The sequence below is a fragment of the Diorhabda sublineata genome, chromosome Y, assembly GCF_026230105.1.
Source record: "Diorhabda sublineata isolate icDioSubl1.1 chromosome Y, icDioSubl1.1, whole genome shotgun sequence".
Taxonomy (NCBI): domain Eukaryota; kingdom Metazoa; phylum Arthropoda; class Insecta; order Coleoptera; family Chrysomelidae; genus Diorhabda; species Diorhabda sublineata.
The window spans coordinates 6446473-6464037 of NC_079486.1; the positions used below are offsets into that span (position 1 = coordinate 6446473).

The 17565-nt window shown below is 31.1% G+C and overlaps 1 protein-coding gene across 1 annotated transcript in view; it reads left to right on the forward strand.

Moving 5' to 3' along the window:
- Positions 1–17271, forward strand: part of LOC130451922 (craniofacial development protein 2-like) — a 43696-nt gene extending 26425 nt beyond the window's left edge. The window contains exons 2-4 of the mRNA XM_056791278.1: positions 8429–8723; positions 8765–9092; positions 17122–17271. Coding sequence (XP_056647256.1) covers positions 8429–8723; positions 8765–9092; positions 17122–17271 — 773 coding nt within the window. The remainder of the gene's footprint in view (positions 1–8428; positions 8724–8764; positions 9093–17121) is intronic.
- The last annotated feature ends 294 nt before the right edge of the window (positions 17272–17565 follow it).

Sequence of the window (17565 nt, forward strand, 5' to 3'; positions counted from 1 at the left end):
ATCTATTACGAGATTTAAGTATATTAAATAAATCATTAAAATTTAGACGAAATTCATCTGTAGTACCTGCATTATGGAAATATGTACTAATATCCGTTCTCGATAAATAAAGAGGAACAGCTGCTCAATAACCATCACAAAAAACCGTTACATTGTTTCCACCTTTACACTGATAAATTTCGCAAATCATGCAACTTGGAATTTCGTCGAAATGGTCCAACTACAACTCTGGTTACTTCACCTCATCTTTACTTGTTTTTAAACGCATGAATTGTTGTAATAATATGAATATATAAGATATAATACATACTGTGAAAGTTATGAAGTTATAACTTCTTGCATAAGTTAAAATAATAAGAGACATGAAAATCAGGAAAATTGAAGAAAATAAAGTGAATTATTGAAGAAATGAGTCGTTTTAGAAAATATCTTGTTTCACAATTTAAAAATTTTCTAAGTAAAATTGGGTTGGATGTCAGTAATTTACAAAAAGTTTTTGTCATAATAGTACAGCAAGTCAGCAATGTACAAAATGAGATCAGGATTTGTTATGACAGCTATATATGATAAGGAATCAATCTGATGAGTTTTAAACACGAAAAAAAAAGGATTATGATAGAGTGGAGTGATAAACTCCACTTTAATAATGAAAATAATGAATTTTGATCTTCTGCTTTAGAAGATAATCTATAAAAAATACATCGAGGGAAAAAGAAGACATGTACCAACAAAATTAAAAAGAGTAACAGAAAGAGGCATATTCAAAATTATACTTATCTACAATTATTCTATATATCTCGTAACAGTAAAGGATGCCAGAGAGTTGAAAAGCTAAGAACAAATGTGAGAAAACATTTAGAAATGTGGTCCCCTCAAAATTCTTTATACATGTAATTAATATAAAATAGATACCTTCCATAGGACAGCTGTAAGCCTACATTTTGATGTTTAGGACTTGTTTTGAAAAGAATACTGTTCCCTTTTCGTTCTCTCAACGTTTTTGTTTCCATTAGAATGACTTGATAACAATATACTTTCAACTGGTTGTTGAGAAGGTAAAAAAGAAAACAAAAGTGTGTGGGTATGTATCAGTAGAAATGGCATTACCTCACCCAATTCAAACAAACATGTTTCTTCAATATTCAACAACTCTAAAATACCTTAAACATGGAGTGCAATAAACCATTAAGTTGCATTACAATGTATTCGCTAAGCTAAATTTACACTCAACCAAGTCATATGCATACAGGACTTTTCAGGAAAATTCTTCATTACTCATTCAGTTTCATTGGCAGATATAGTGTTGAATTTGTACAAAGTGATGAAATGGTAAGTGACTTGAAAGTTCTTATTCAAAAACTGGTAAGACAATAATTTGATGGAAACATGACATTGCTAAAGTTATTTTTTTCAGACTAGTTTGAGATTTTCAAAGGAAGTCACCTAAAATACTTAACAAAATATATGATTTAATATCAAATATTGATGAGCAACTACTAATTATTTTGATTAAGAGTAAATTTATTAGAAAAATATTAATATTTAGACAAATATCAACTCACTGGCAACATTTTTCATCAATTCTTTGTAAACTACAAGTTACTTATTCTGCACAATTGGGGTGGAGTCTCTTTAAATCAAACCAATCAAAAATTACTCAATATTTTATTTTCTTACCTCAGAAATATGAATAAAACAAGTAACATGTGTCAGAACAATACGAGGATCTTTTCTATCATTTATTTATTGTGCAGAAATACCACAGTTCATTTGAATGATCTTTATCTTGCAATTCCATAAGGTAGGTACTCCAAAACTACTAAAGGTCCCCATGTGAATCCATCCAAACGCTCCTATTATATCAATCATTATATACAGGTAAATATTTATAAAAAAATGTGTTGTTGGGGACTGTTTTATCAAATTTCCAAAAATATTTCCTAAATGATAGAATCACTGCAAAAATCTTCAAAGCCGGGTAGATGCGGTTCTCTTGTTGATACTTCAATAATCTAATTCTTTTTTTGTAACTTGACATTCACAGACGTTACACTCCAAATTTCCAGGCCCAGTTCAGATCAAGCTACCATAGCGAAATTAGTAAATGTGTTAGAGTACATACAATTCTTTTTTATTAGAGGCCATTTTGGTAAATGAGAAATCACGCTCCTTTACCTAAAAATAAATTATTTGTAAACTACTTCCAGTATTGGTGTAGTACCTATACTTGTTATTAAAAAAGATATTCTAATACTTGCCAACACCTTAAAAGCATATTCATCAACATAAAACATTGTGGTGTGTACGTGAGTATTTTTATCAAATTACTTAGTTAAATGTGTAGAAAATGTGAAAAATAATTGTATTCGAACAACTCTAAAATTCAGTGGTAAGTTCAATAATTACTCACCTTGTACTAGATACTGTGAACAATTTGAAATTATTATTATAATTATTTTCAAGTTTGTGCTCTTAGCAAATGAATGCTCTCAAATTTTTTTCGATAATAATATAATGGGAATCGTATAGAACTGCTTTTGTTACTTGCCATTTTTCTTGATTAAAAAATTTCTTATAATTAAAAATCACATTGTTAGCGGAAGTTAATTTGAAATTAGAATTTTCTCTATATAGAAAAATTGTTTCTGATTTTGTATAATAGTGCTAGTTTCTATAATTGATCTTCACACAAATGTTTTTGTAATCCATTTACGTAACACACTTTATCTGTCTTGATTGAACTTCTCAGTGAATATGTAACTAAATCCTAATTTTAATGTACGGACAAAAATAATTATTGAAGTGAAGTATTAGTGAAGTTATTTTGGTTTTCTAGAAAATCCCAGTGTGACAGATTTTGTTGTAATATTCGTTTCTTCTATAGTATAAATAAAAGAAATTTATACAGGTTCTTCTATACTTTTATTATATTAGAAGTAAAACTACACAAAATGACTTGAATCTGAAAGTAACCATTTTTTTTTTCTTTTCTTGACATAATAATCATCCTTGCCAACTTAATTGCTAGGTTACGTTCAGTAATTTTTTACAACACTACCCCTTAAACCAGCAATTAATTTAGACCAATATTTTTAGTACAAAAAATATGCTTGGGATTATGCAGCCCTTTTGTTAAAAGATCTGCTACCATTTTTTCAGTAGGCATGTATTTAATTTCAACCAAATTTTTTTTCAATTACTTCCCTTACAAAATGGTACTTAGTGTCTATATGTTTAGTTCTGTTATGGTAAACAGGGTTTTTTAACAATTGTTGTACACTTTGGCTGTCATTGAAAAGAATTACGGGCTTAGTCTCACAAAACTCATTTAAAAAACCACTAACAAATATGGCTTCAATTTTAAACCGACTTCAATAGGAGTCAAAACAGTTTTAGCATCACCTAACTTGAAACGCTCTAATAATTCTAAAATATAGTTCCTCTGATTAACTTTAATCATATTGTTTTGTTTGTCAAAATCAATATTTAAACCTAAAAAATATTTGATTGGCCCCAAGTCTTTAATTTTAAATTGTTTTGACAATTCCTGTTTGAGGTTGGTTTTAAAAACTGAGGAATTTGAACAAATTAAAAAATCATCAACATAAAAGGCCACTAGAATTATAAATTTGTCCTTGTTTTGGAAAAATATACATGGTTCAAAACTTGATTGCTGAAAACCTAAGTCTTTTAAGACATTTTTTACTTTAATATTCCAAATTCTGGAGGATTGTTTTAATCCATATATAGCCTTTTTTAATAAACATACTTTATTTTCATTATTTTTTAGAATAAGCCCCTCAGGTTGCACCATGTAAATTTCTTCATCCAAGTTTCCGTTTAAAAATGCAGTTTCTACGTCTAAGTGGTCAATATCTAAACTTAATTCTACAGATAAAGCAAACAATATTCTTATTGTAGAGTATCTAATTACAGGTGAAAAAGTTTCAAAATAATCTATACCAAAGGTTTGTGTGAAACCCTTTGCAACTAGCCGTGCTTTATATCGTATTTCATTATTTGAATTCCTTTTTAAACAAAACACCCACTTATTTTGCACAACATTTTTGTTTGATGGACGGTCTACTAAAATCCATGCCTCATTTTTCATTAATGATTCGTACTCTCGTTCCATTGCTTTTTCCCAATTTCTTCGGTCACTTCTTGACATTGCTTCATCTACGGTCTTTGGATCTTGCAATTCATTATAAGTTTCCTTATTCATCACATTGTATGAAATGTAACCTTTCTTGATCATTAATTTCCTCAAAGTTTTCACCTCCAGTTTCTTCTGGAATTTCATTTTCTTCTTCATTGATATTATTATTTGATCCTCCACCTTCTTCATTCATGTCACTATCATCCACTCCAGGTTTAGTTTTTGTTTGTAGGTCAACTGTAATTGCTGAATCAGGATCTGAGTTGCTAGTTTCAGCCTTAAAATTATTTATATTTTTAAAAGGTTGATTCAGAAATTCATTAAATTTTACATTACGACTTATAATAATTTTATCTGTATCTAGAATTCTATAAGCTTTACTATTTTCACTGTATCCCACCATAATACCTGTTTTTGCTCTTTTCTCTAGTTTAGATCTTTTTTCTTTTGGAATGTAAACAAAAGCCTGAGAACCAAATGTAATGAAATATGATAAATCAGGTTTCTTTCCGACCCATAACTCATAAGGTGTATTTTCTTTACTTTTAGTATGTAGTCTATTAGAAATGTAGTTAGCAGTTGTTACTGCTTCCCCCCAATATTTATGGGGTAAATTAGCATCTAATAACATACACCTTGCCGATTCCATCAATGTTCTATTTTTCCTCTCCGACACACCATTTTGCTCTGGACAATATGGTGCAGTCGACTGAAAGCTTATACCAAAACTTTTGAGTAGCTTCTGCACAGCTACCCCTGTATATTCCCCTCCATTATCACTTCTAAATGTTTTTGGATAGACCCCAAAAATATTTTTGACTTCTAGAATGAATTCCTTTAGTTTAATATATACTTCATCTTTAGATTCTAATAAAAAAGAGTGGTATATCTTGAAAAATCATCAGTTAAAGTCAAAAAATATTTCTTTTTACCAACAGTAGGGGTTTTCATAGGTCCACATATATCACTATGGATTATATCAAGAACTTTAAACGTCTTACTTTCTGATTTTTTAGGAAAAGATTTCCTCATTAATTTACCATCAATACAAGTGACACATTGTTTTTTCTGACCACAATCATTTATTTTTATGCCAATAGCTAAATCTTTACTTACTATCATTTTTATATCATCAGGGCTTCTGTGACCTAAACGTCTATGCCATGTATGTATACAATTATTCATTTCCTCACACGTTTTTACAATATTTACTTTTTCTGAAAATATGTTTAATTTATATAAACCATTACAGTATTTTCCTGTGGCTATAATAAAATTATTAATTTCTATATAACAATTACAATCATCAAACTTTATGTTATAACCAGCTTTTGTAATTTTAGACACCGATAACAGATTATTGCTTAGCTCAGGTACAAATAAAACATCTTTAAATTTTAAACTTATGCATTCACCTGAAATTTCTGTTTTTACTAAAATATCACCTTTACCTTTTACTTGCATTTCCTGTCCATTTGCAACTATAATTTTATTTAACTTTGAATAGTCCAATTTAATAAATAATTCTGGATTATTTGACATGTGACTTGTAGCCCCTGAATCAATATACCATTCTAGATTATTTTTACTGTTATCGGAAACATTGAAACAAAAAACTGAGTCAGACAACTCATCACCTTCAACAGTTACTTTGGCATGTTGCTTTCCCTTATTTCTGTCTTTCTTCATGAAAAAACAATCTTTTTTGTAGTGACCTTTTCTATGACAATAATAACATTCTATTTTTTCTTTCATCTCCTTTGGAAACTTTTTATTTGTGTTTAATGCCGTCCCTGTTGAACTGGTATCTTCTTTTCTTTTATACTCATCCATTAGTTTTCCCTTTACATATTCAAGAGTCAATTCATCATCTGGCCTAGCATCTAATGCTGTTACTAATGTGGAATAACTTTCTGGCAATCCACCTAACAATAATGCAGCTACATGGAAATCCTTAATAGTCTCACCAACTCCTCGTAGTCTTTCAACTAATTCTAGAATTTCTTTAATGTATTCATGCATTGGTTTATTTTCAAGTCTATACTGATACAGCTTCCTCAATAAATACAACTTGTTACTTAAATTATTTCTTTGATTAACACGTTGACCGCAGAGCCAAACATGTTTATGCCCCTTTCCGTCAATTTGATGCCCAATTCCATTTGGCATAAAAATTTCATAAATATGACTAAACTCATTGTTCAACTGTCAACACGTTAACTGTCAAGCCGATAATGTTTCTTATGTCCAAGTCAATCAATTTTATTTATTTTTCAATAAATTCCAATAAAACAACTTGAAAATAGCAATTTTTTTCGCGTAATTTCGATGCACAAATCAAAGAATTTCAACATTTAGGGTAGAATATTGTTGCGTATCATAAAAAGAATAGATAGAAAATTTTTGGAGACTCTCAAAAACAGCAGTGAGCGAAGAATTATTTAAACTAAAAAAATTTGGTTGTTGTATTATACTTGTATTTTCTAAAATTAATATTCATCATAATAGGAGGGTGATAGTAAATTAACGGAATTTCGACTGGGAAAATGTGAAAACCAACCTGGAAAAATCGGGAGGAGACTAGTACTTGATTTTCAATTTTTACTGGACACCCTATTTCAAGAAAAGTTGTAGATGTAACGTATAAAAGTAAGGACAAATGTTGACTCGTTTTTCCTGAATTTTCTGTATCTGAGTTGAGAAGCTATGTGCACATCCATGTACTCTGCTTGGAGTTGAAGGTAAAGTTATTCCAAGTGTCTCAGACAGAACTAAGACACTGACTGAAAACATTTACGAGAGACTAGAGTGCAGGAAAGCACATTCATTACTTCCTCTACCTTCAGTTGAACTATCAAGAGCTTCTAGAAGAGCGGGGAGTGCAGGAAGTTGTTTCATTAAGGTCAACATAGCTTCGAGCATTTCTTTACACCTTGTTTTACACAGAGTCACCAGATGCAACATTTTCCTACATACAAATTTAGAAATTATTATATTAAAAATTGGTATTTTCATCTTACCTCTTCATTCACAAAGTTATCCTCAAATCCACTTGATGAAGGACTGGCTTTTCCACTACATTCACTTTGCGATTGCTCTTCTAATAGACTTTCCGTGGTTAAAATGGTTTTTGGAGCTGTACGCTACAGCAGAACATTGTAAAATAAAGTGTTACGAGAAATTTGCTTGATTTTTGAAGAAGACTACACTGTTCATATTCCGAGCTGATCTACTCGAGGTTACTGGAATCGAAAATAAGTGAAATTGCCAGTTTAAATCTGGAGGAAGCCTGATGTGAGAAGTATTTTTCGAAGTCCACGAACTAGTGATCAGTGGCGGAAGGCTGCAAATTTTTTTAGATACATTCTAACAATACTTGTATAAAAAAAGGGCAGAATACATTTGTACAAACTATAATTATCGAAATCAATTAGTTTATCTGAATTACAAAATATTTTCTGTAGCTAAGGTGAATAATAAGTTTATATTGTATTGATTGTAACGGACATTTTTGAGGATAATTTGGTTTTTCTTTTGCTGTAAAAACGAAATTACTTGTCATTCCAAAGAACATGAACAACAAAGTACAAAAAATAATAATAAAAGTCCACGAGATAGGAAATTTTTGAAAGAAAAAAACAGAAGTTGTAAACAGGGAATTTTACATACCAAGACTAAAAGACAAAATAGAAACGATTAAAAATAACTGTATACCTTGTAAATTATAGAATAAAAAAGAAGGAAAGAAGGAATAAGTGCTTCATCCTATACAAAAGCTAGAAGATCCGCTAGAGAGGTATCATGTCGACCAATTAGGACCAATGAAGTCAACAAAAAAAAATATCAGCACATTTTTGTGGTAGTTGATGACTTTTCCAAATTTGTGTGGCTTTACCCAACAATGCCCTGGGGTTTTGCTGTCTCTCTTCTGGGCCCTCGTGGTCGCAGCGTTGCCAGGTATAGATTCCATATAAAATTTAGAAGTCGTAACAATCAATCTCAACAAACTTAGCGGCCGCAAGTTGAACTAAATGAAACTTCATTTGTGTTTGATTTCTAAACACACTAGCGCCCCCCGCCGGCCAGATGCCAAACCTAGCACGATTCTATAGACACTACCGCCCTCTGCCGGACAAGTGCCAAACTAAAACACGAACTGGTGCCATCTAGCAAAGAATAGTCGAACTGAAAGTACATAGTGGCAGCAAGTTGAAGAAAATAAAAATTCTATAAGCGATAGACTGCTACAATCCACGTTTAAATTTACAGAAACAACTAAAACCCATATATTAAGCGTGTATGCTCCTGATACCAGTAAAAGTCAAGAAGAAACAGACTCATTCTATGATGAACTGCAGATCACCATGGATAAGATACCGAAGCAAGACGAAATTATGATACTGGGGGATTTTAATGGAAGGATTGATAACGAGGTTATTAGTGGAATTAAGAATAGGTTTAACGAAGAAACACTCAACAGCAATGGAGAACAACTGATACAATTCTGTGCACATAATGAACTACGCATTAACAACACGTTTTATTCCCATAAACAACAGCACAAGTATACGTTCGAGAACACAAGAGGACATAAATCGATTATAGACTACATTATTACAAACAGAAATATTCATCCTTCAAAAATATAGATGTCAGAACATTAACCTCAGTAAACACAGGGACTAACCACCATATGGTGCTAGCCATAATGCGGAACTGCGTACAAAGGAAAACCCAGAACAAACCGAAAGTGACAGAAAAGCTGAACATAGAAAGCCTTAGCGATGATACCACAAAATACCTTTACCAGCAAAGACTAAGGAAGGCAATAAATGAAAACAAGATCTTGAAAGATGATACCGTAGAACTAGCATGGAAAAGATTAAGTACTAATATAAGGACAGCTGCAGAAGAAGCATTAGGCAAACGAAAGGTGAACAGGAAAACAGGTAAACGGAAAGCCCAACACGAAACCATGGTTCACACACGAAATCAAATCACTTGCGGAAGAAAAAAGGAAAGCATATCTTCAATATAGAAGTCAAACAATAACATATGCTGATTATAAAGTCGTGAGGAATAGGACAAATATGGAAATACAAACGATTAAGAGACAATTCTGGGAGAAATACTCATCAGACATGGAAAACGACTTATATGGGGGACAAAAAAAGATCTGGAATATGATAAGGAACATCAAAAGACCAATCAATGAATACATCCACACGAAAACAATAACGTTAAAAGAATGGGAAAGGTATTTCCATGAACTCTACGGCGACATAATAAGAAGCCAATCCACAGAACAGAAACAAGAAAATATATCTGAGGAAGGAGAAGACATCCAACAACAATTAATATCAAAAGACAAAATTGAAGCAACAATGCGCAAGATGAAAAATAGGAAATCACCAGGGCTGGATAACATTAATAACGAGCTTCTTAAATATGGTGGCAATGAATTAATACACCAAATGCATGTCGTGTTCAACAAGATATACGACCAGAGAAAAGTACCAGGGGAATGGAAAGTTAGCATAACGATCCCCGTCTTTAAAAAAGGGGAAAAGAAAGATCCAAATAATTATAGAGGGATCAACCTCCTAAGCACGACTTCAAAATTACTAACAAAAATTATTGCAGAAGAAATCTCAAGTAGCGGCATGAGCGAAGAACAACAGGGATTTAGAAAAAATAGATCAACCATAGACGCTATATTCATCTTAAGAGAGATTGCCGAAAAGGCCATAGAGTACAATAAAACCGCGTTTATGTGCTTCATAGACTTAACAAAAGCATTTGACAGAGTGAGATTACATGACGTCATTGAGCTACTAAAAAAACGAGGCGTAAACCAAAGGACAATAGAGATCATTCGGGACATGAACAACGGAAATAGCACATATGTAAGAGTAAACAACGAACTCTCCAGTAAAATGCCAGTATCAACAGGGATCAGACAAGGAGATAGTCTCAGCCCAATACTCTTCAACATTATAATGGACGAAATCATAAAAGAAGTCAAAACGGCAGGCAGAGGATACAGAATGGGAAAATATGAGTTTAAGATAGTTTGCTACGCTGATGACGCGCTTGTGATATCTGAAGATGAGGATAATCTGCAAAAACTGCTACTCAGATTTGAAACAGTTGCAGGAGAATTCAATATGATCATATCGAAACAAAAGACACAATCCTTGACAATAGCGAGAGAACCAAGAAGATGCAAACTGGAAATTTATAATAAAAGTGTAGAACAGGTTATGTCTTTTAAATATTTAGGGGTTAATATCACGAGCAATAGGAACTTGAAACAAGAAGTCAAAATGCAAAGAACAGCAGCATCTAGGATATCAGGATTCCTCCGAACCGTGATATGGAGGAATAAATTTTTAAGTATCGAAAGCAAAACACGGATATATAAAACTTGTGTCAGACCAGTAATGACATACGCCATAGAAACGAGGGCGGAGTCTGCAACTACTAAACGGATTCTTAGAACAACCGAGATGAAGACATTACGCTCAATCACAGGGAAAACACTAAGAGACAGAATAAGGAGCAATGAAATCAGAAGAATGTGTGACGTTCCGGATATAGTGAGATGGGTCAGAACTAGAAGAAGAGCATGGAGAGATCATGTCAATAGAATGAACAACGATCGACTGGCGAAAATCGCAAAGGAAGAGAGACCCAATACAAGTAGACCGCCTGGAAGACCACCAAAGCGCTGGTATGAGAGCTGGTCCTCGCAGTGAGAACTTAGGCTGCCTCTTTGAAAACACAAGACACAGTCTTAAAATAAGAAGAAGAAGAAGAAAAATAAGATCCAAGATTATTTTATATATCAAACAATATATGTGAACGTCCATTTTCAAAATAAAATAATTTCGACTATCAAACCAACAATAGATTGTATTCAACGATTTAATTTAATGAAAAGTTACAAAAATACAAAATTAATAAAAACGTATACAACGTAAAGTTTTACACTCCGTTAGAACTTCATGTATGTCCTGGAAAAAAGACATAAAATATCCCCCAAAATAAAATACGTTGCGAAAAATATTCCGAATAAAAAAGTTCACAACGAGGTCGTATTAGAGAAATTTTCAGTACCTAGCCTGACCTAGACATGTCTACTCCTTATATTTTAAGCCACTTTTCTGCACATTCGAATTTCATTGTGTAATGAAACGCTTTGGCATATCTTGACAAACGATTACCACTCGAATAATTGTTCATAATCGATTTTTAGCCAAACGTTTCTCAATTCGTAAAACTGAATGAATTATTATGTTAATTCATTACATACTGTTTATACGAAATGTACAAGTTTATTTTGATATACAGCGTACTACAAGGGATTTATTTATAAAAAGCAGTGGCTATATAACCAAACAGACTAAATACATTGTTTACGCCGATATAGATTGACGCGCGTTTCAGCTTTTCAAAAGCTTTACCTGACTTTTGTATATGTTTATTTAATTTCTTATTTTTTAGACCTTTTAATATGTTCATACTTCTAAATTTTCTTGATTTTTGGAATCTGTTATTTTAAAAAACGTCAAATTTTTATTAGTATTTCAAAATTAAATTGAAATAATGTCGAAAAATAAACAAAAATCATACTATATATGTAGTTAGTAGTAAAAATTTTATAAAAGGACGTCTAAGAACGTACAAAAATATACAAAAACAAAAATAAAAGTAACGTGTAAGTGTTACGTTACACAAAGTCAAAGAAAAATATTTAACAGTGTAAAATTTATTTTAAAAAATGGTAGTTTCGTTGTTGTTGAGTTCCAACCTAAAATTCATCACCCTGTATACGTTGAAAAAGTTAAAAAAATCAGTAACAATGGCTCATAATGGATAAAACAAATTTTTAGTAAAATATAGAAAACCAAACACGTTTATCGGTTAAATAATCACTCCCCGTTTCACATCAATTTGCTTTTTTTATGGTGCACGCGAGCTTTTTGTATTTATTTTCTATTACACTTTTCCAATTAGAGTTGATTGGTTCGTGTTTATGTATCCATCTTTTCATTGCGAGAGGAATAAATATGCATTTTGATTAATTAAAAATGTAATAAAAAAACTGGTATACATTTTATCACAAAAAAACATCCAAAAACAATAATGTATGTAATCTATAAAACATGGAAATTCGTAATAAAAGTTGCAGACGGTGGTAGAATGAAGCTGTTAAAGTAACAGCGATGTTCAGAAACTATAATTTTGTATAATGTTCAAAAAAAACAACAACAACAATTATATATATTATATATATATATATATATATATATATATATATATATATATATATTATATATATATTATATATATATTATATATATATATATATATATATATATTTAAATAAATTTATTCATACAATTTAACAAATTAAAGTTATTTATTTGAAAAAATGATTATTAATAGTAACAGTATGAGCTCTAATAGTAACTATTTAAACATCTAAATTTTCGGAATCATTGTCTGGTTTTTCTACACGATTAGAAGTATCGACAGCTTCTTCATCGAAAGCTAATTCTAGTTGAGGTATTGTCGTATCTTCGTTATCGTTTTCAATAATAGTACCCAGTTTGAGATCTTCTTGTTTATAACTAGAAGGTTTGCTTAACATGATAGATACATTCAAATCTTCAACGCTTCTTTCGACTGGACTCACAAATCTAACGGTTTTCTTCGATTTAGTTATTATCGGTTTATCGATGTCGGTCGTGGAATTCACCGTTTGATTCTTCTTTATAGATATTTTAAGACTTTTTCTACGTAAAGAATGTCTTGGTGGTACACGAGTTAATTTCTCCAAAAGTACTATGGGGAATGTACATTCCGTTTGCGTGGAAGTATAGTTAATTGTTCTTCTTAATATATTCATGTTCATTATTATAGTAAACGATTCAGTGATTATGACAGGTGTCAAAACAGATCTGTTAATTTTGATAAATAAACTGTCAATTATTATTGTAGAACTAGATATTAGAATGTGGGTTTTTTTACGTAAAAAGCAAACACAAATTTCGATTAAATTTTAAGTTTATGTGAAAAAAATGTGGAAATAAAAGTTATAGATCTTTTAATTTTTAACAACTTTGTCATTTAACTTTTTTCTATAAGACTGTCAGAAATCGAGATAAACCGTTTTTCATCGAACTATTATTTTTTTGTTCCAAAAATTATCAACCAAGATTTATGTGCTGATGAATTGTAAACTTTTAAAACGAGGACGGTTCGAATATAAGGTAATAACCTTCACTGGTTACATATTTTTGGGATTTCTTCAGAAGGTTTTTGATCCTTGGACAACTCGGATAAACTCCTCCATCAAGCTTCAACTTCTTCATGAGCTCTTAAGAGTAGATTCGGACAGACGTTGGGAGTTTTGTCAAATCTTCATGAGGAATTATGATGAAAATCGAATGTGGAATTATCTTAAATTGTTTTTGATGTAATCATTCAGACAAGAATCCTGAAAAAAAATCGTAGATGAACTTGAGATTTTTAGTTGGAATTCAACTAGTTTTGTTGGTTTTTATTGGAAACTTTTTGGTGTGAAAACTTTCTAATTGCCGTGGTTAAGAGACGCCGCGTTTGGGGTAAAACTTAGGTAAATAGTCAGACCGAAAATTACGAAGTTTAGAGAACGAAGTATGTTTTCACGGCAATAACAATTGTCTACAACATCATATCATAATCTAAAATGTTCATTATTTAGTTATATCTTTTCACTTTTTACCGTTCTGTAAAGGAAAAAAAATCCTATTCTGTAGGATTAATTTATAGAAGTTTTTATGTAATTCCAATATCAAAAAAACATGTTTGTTTAGACCGTTCCATATATGTATGCAAATCAAATTAGTTTTTCACATAAAAACACTATTTTATTTTCATTTTCTTTAATATGTATGCAAATCAAATTATTTTTTCATATAAAAACACAGTCAACTACTTTATTTTCATTTTTCTTTAATATCGCACAAGTTTATTTCAATTTTTTTTTGAAAATAATTTTTAATATTTTCATAAATTTTCAAACATTACATCTCTAAATCAATTCAGACCATTTTATAGTTTTCATTTTTCTGTAATTACTACAACTGATGATTAAAACATATACGTATTTAATTAGATCAGTTCCACGGACGTTTTTCTATAAAACGAGGTTATCAAAAAGGATGATCTAACGAGATAACATTTGCTATACTTCAGATCCTACTAAAACTTCTATCCTCTACTCTAATTATTATTTTCCTATCAAAATCTATCAACTTCTCCAACAACAAACAACACAATCATTTATTATTTGTTTGTTATCAACTAATACGTCGTTTTAGATCCAAATTTTAATATAGTTTATGGAAAATGTTTCCACCTTAAGAACTAACCGTTTCTTCTCAAAATAGGTGATTATTAATGAACATTTTTCTTCTGCAAGTGAAAATTTACATCTTGTACTATAATCATTTAATTCCACTTAGAAAACGATTATTTAATCTTCCATTAGGCGCGCGGATATTTCTAACGTATTTAGTCGCGTTGTATCTAGCAGATACATATATCAAATAAATTTTTTTTTGTTATTATTATTATTTTTAATATAATAATACAGCAAATTTTATATGAATACTTCTTTTCTCCACTTTCAATTTAACATTTCTGCAAGTAAAAAAAATAATTATTTTATATGTAAAATGTGTAAAATTTTAATTAGGTTATCGCCAGAACTAGAATTAAAGTTACATTATTTATTCAATATATTTGGAGTAATCACCCTCTTCAATTTATTTATTATAACATTTATTACAAATCATATTTGTATGGAGCTTTATATATAAACGAATTCAACATTTTTTACATCAATATGCAGACACTGACGTTTTCTTATTTTCTACATAACCTCAATATCAGTGACATTATTATAACATTTTTCTTATTGGTTATAAGAGAGTCTCACTCTTGGAAGCACTTAAAGTTTCAGATGAGTGTAATAATTCAATTTAGGAAAATTTAGATGAAGCAGATCTTTCAGACTGATGTAAAATACAGAATATGCATTTAATATGCATATTGATGAGTATGATTTACACAAGCTAAATGCTTTTAAGAGGTTGACAATATCTAATACTAATGAATCACCTCTTCTCAAATAGTAATTACAAAGCCAGATCGATAAGTCCATCACTTTTTGAATTTCCCACTTGCCAACTGAAACGGCAACACTGCACATGTCAATATACAGTGTTTTTTTTATTACTTTATTTATACACCAAAAAGTTATTTGAACAACTTTTTTTATAAACATTCAATATATTGATTAAATCTGAATTAACTATCTGTAAAAAAAAAACTCGCGGGAAGAACAGCACGGAGGTAAACGTATCAATAGTTTTGGAGCTCAACAAGATTTGAATTTTTATAAAAAAATTCATGTATACTTTATATTATTTCACTCACCTGAAATTTTAAGTGTTTCTGAAAGTATGAATAACTCTAGTAACCAACAAGAAAAATGTTCTTATAATGTCAATGGTATTAAGGTTCCAACAAAATTAGAAACTTTGCAGAAAATCTCAGCAATTCTGATTTTGATGCACTGATGAAGGCCAAGAAAAAATATGAGTATTCTGAAAAATAGAGTGGTTCTTCAAAGAAAATCTCTCTTCAAATTAAATTCGAAATCTGTGAAAAAATAGGTTTCACGGAAATGATTGATATATTTGCCACTCAGAAAGCCAGAAAGATTATTTTATAATTAGGTATTATAATGATTAGGTACCTAGTCTGTAAACTGTTGAACAACTGATTGATGTACTTTTCGTTGAGTATTGATTTGGTACTTTTTCATGCAAAGGTGATAATATTGTTTGTTTTTTATTTTGATAAAGACACCTAGAAGATACTTGATGCTTTATCTATATTCTCTGGAGGTGTCAGATACCACCAGGAAGCGTATGGAACAGAAGACGAGGATCTGTAGATATCCCACATAAAGATTGGGTTCCTCAGTATGTACTTACATTAGTTATCTCGAAAACCGGAAAGTGGAGAATTTCAATACATTTATATTTATATATACGATAATGGTTTAAATTACTTGTCATTCCAAAGAACATGCAGACTTAAAAAATAATAATAGAAGCCCTCGAGATAGGATATTTTTGAAAGAAAAAAACAGAAGTAGTAAACAAGGAATTTTACATAACAAGACTAAAAGACAAAATAGAAACGATTAAAAATAACGGTAGGTATACCTTATACTATAGAATAAAAAAGAAGGAAAGAAAGAATGAATGCTTCATCCTATACATAAGCTAGAAGGTCCGCTAGAGACGTATCACGTCGACCAATTAGGACCAATGAAATCAACAAAAAACATTATCAGCACATTTCTGTGGTAGTTGATGACTTTTCCAAATTTGTGTGGCTTTACCCAACAAAATAAACCACGACGAAAGAAGTGACATGTTGTTTGAAAAATAGCGTAAAATATATCACCTCGTCCTGTAGGAAAGAAAGAAGGAATGCTTCATCCTAAAATCAACATAATCAAGCACGACGAAAGAAGTGATTTGGTGTCTTAGTGTAAAATATTGGGAAGCCCGTCAAGGATAATATCTGACAGAGGATCCGCGTTCCGTTCTGAAAAATTCGAATCATATTGCCGAGAAGAAAATATTAAACATGTGTTAACAATTTGTGGAGTCCCACGCGGTAATGGAGAAGTGGAAAGGGTAAATAGGACCCTTATACTAGTCTTAACAAAACTCAGTTTGGAAGAGCCAGGAAAGTGGTACAAATACGTTAACCAAGTACACACTGCCTCGAATACCACCTATCAGCGAAGCATAAGTACCACACCCTTTGAAGTATATACAACTGATCCAAAATTGAAGAGAAAATTTTTTGATTCTCACGAAATTGTTAAGGTTAAAGAAAATGATAGATATGACGTTGTTAAAATCGGAGATCACGAGGGACCCAATCGAACGACAACATGCGCTGAATATATAAATCCATGGGTCAGCTATGAAAGAGACGAATCCGAGGCGGATTCTGAGCCTGATGGCCGATTGTAGGATCGAGATTATCGCTCTACTCCATCCTACGGCGAAGCACAAATTCTGTAATAAAAGTGTTTTCTTTCTAACCGGCGTTTTAAGCAGAAAAGTACCCCTGGACAACCAAGAAATTCTTTTAGTTATTTATTGCGTTATGCAATTCTGTGGTGATACGAGGATATATTGAAAAATTCTTAGCTTACTATAGAACCAAACAAAATTTCAATGTCAAAATGTTTTATTGCGCAACCAGACCTCCACAGCTTTTATTACCTCCTCGTTGGGAGAAAATTTACGACCTATTGAACTTTT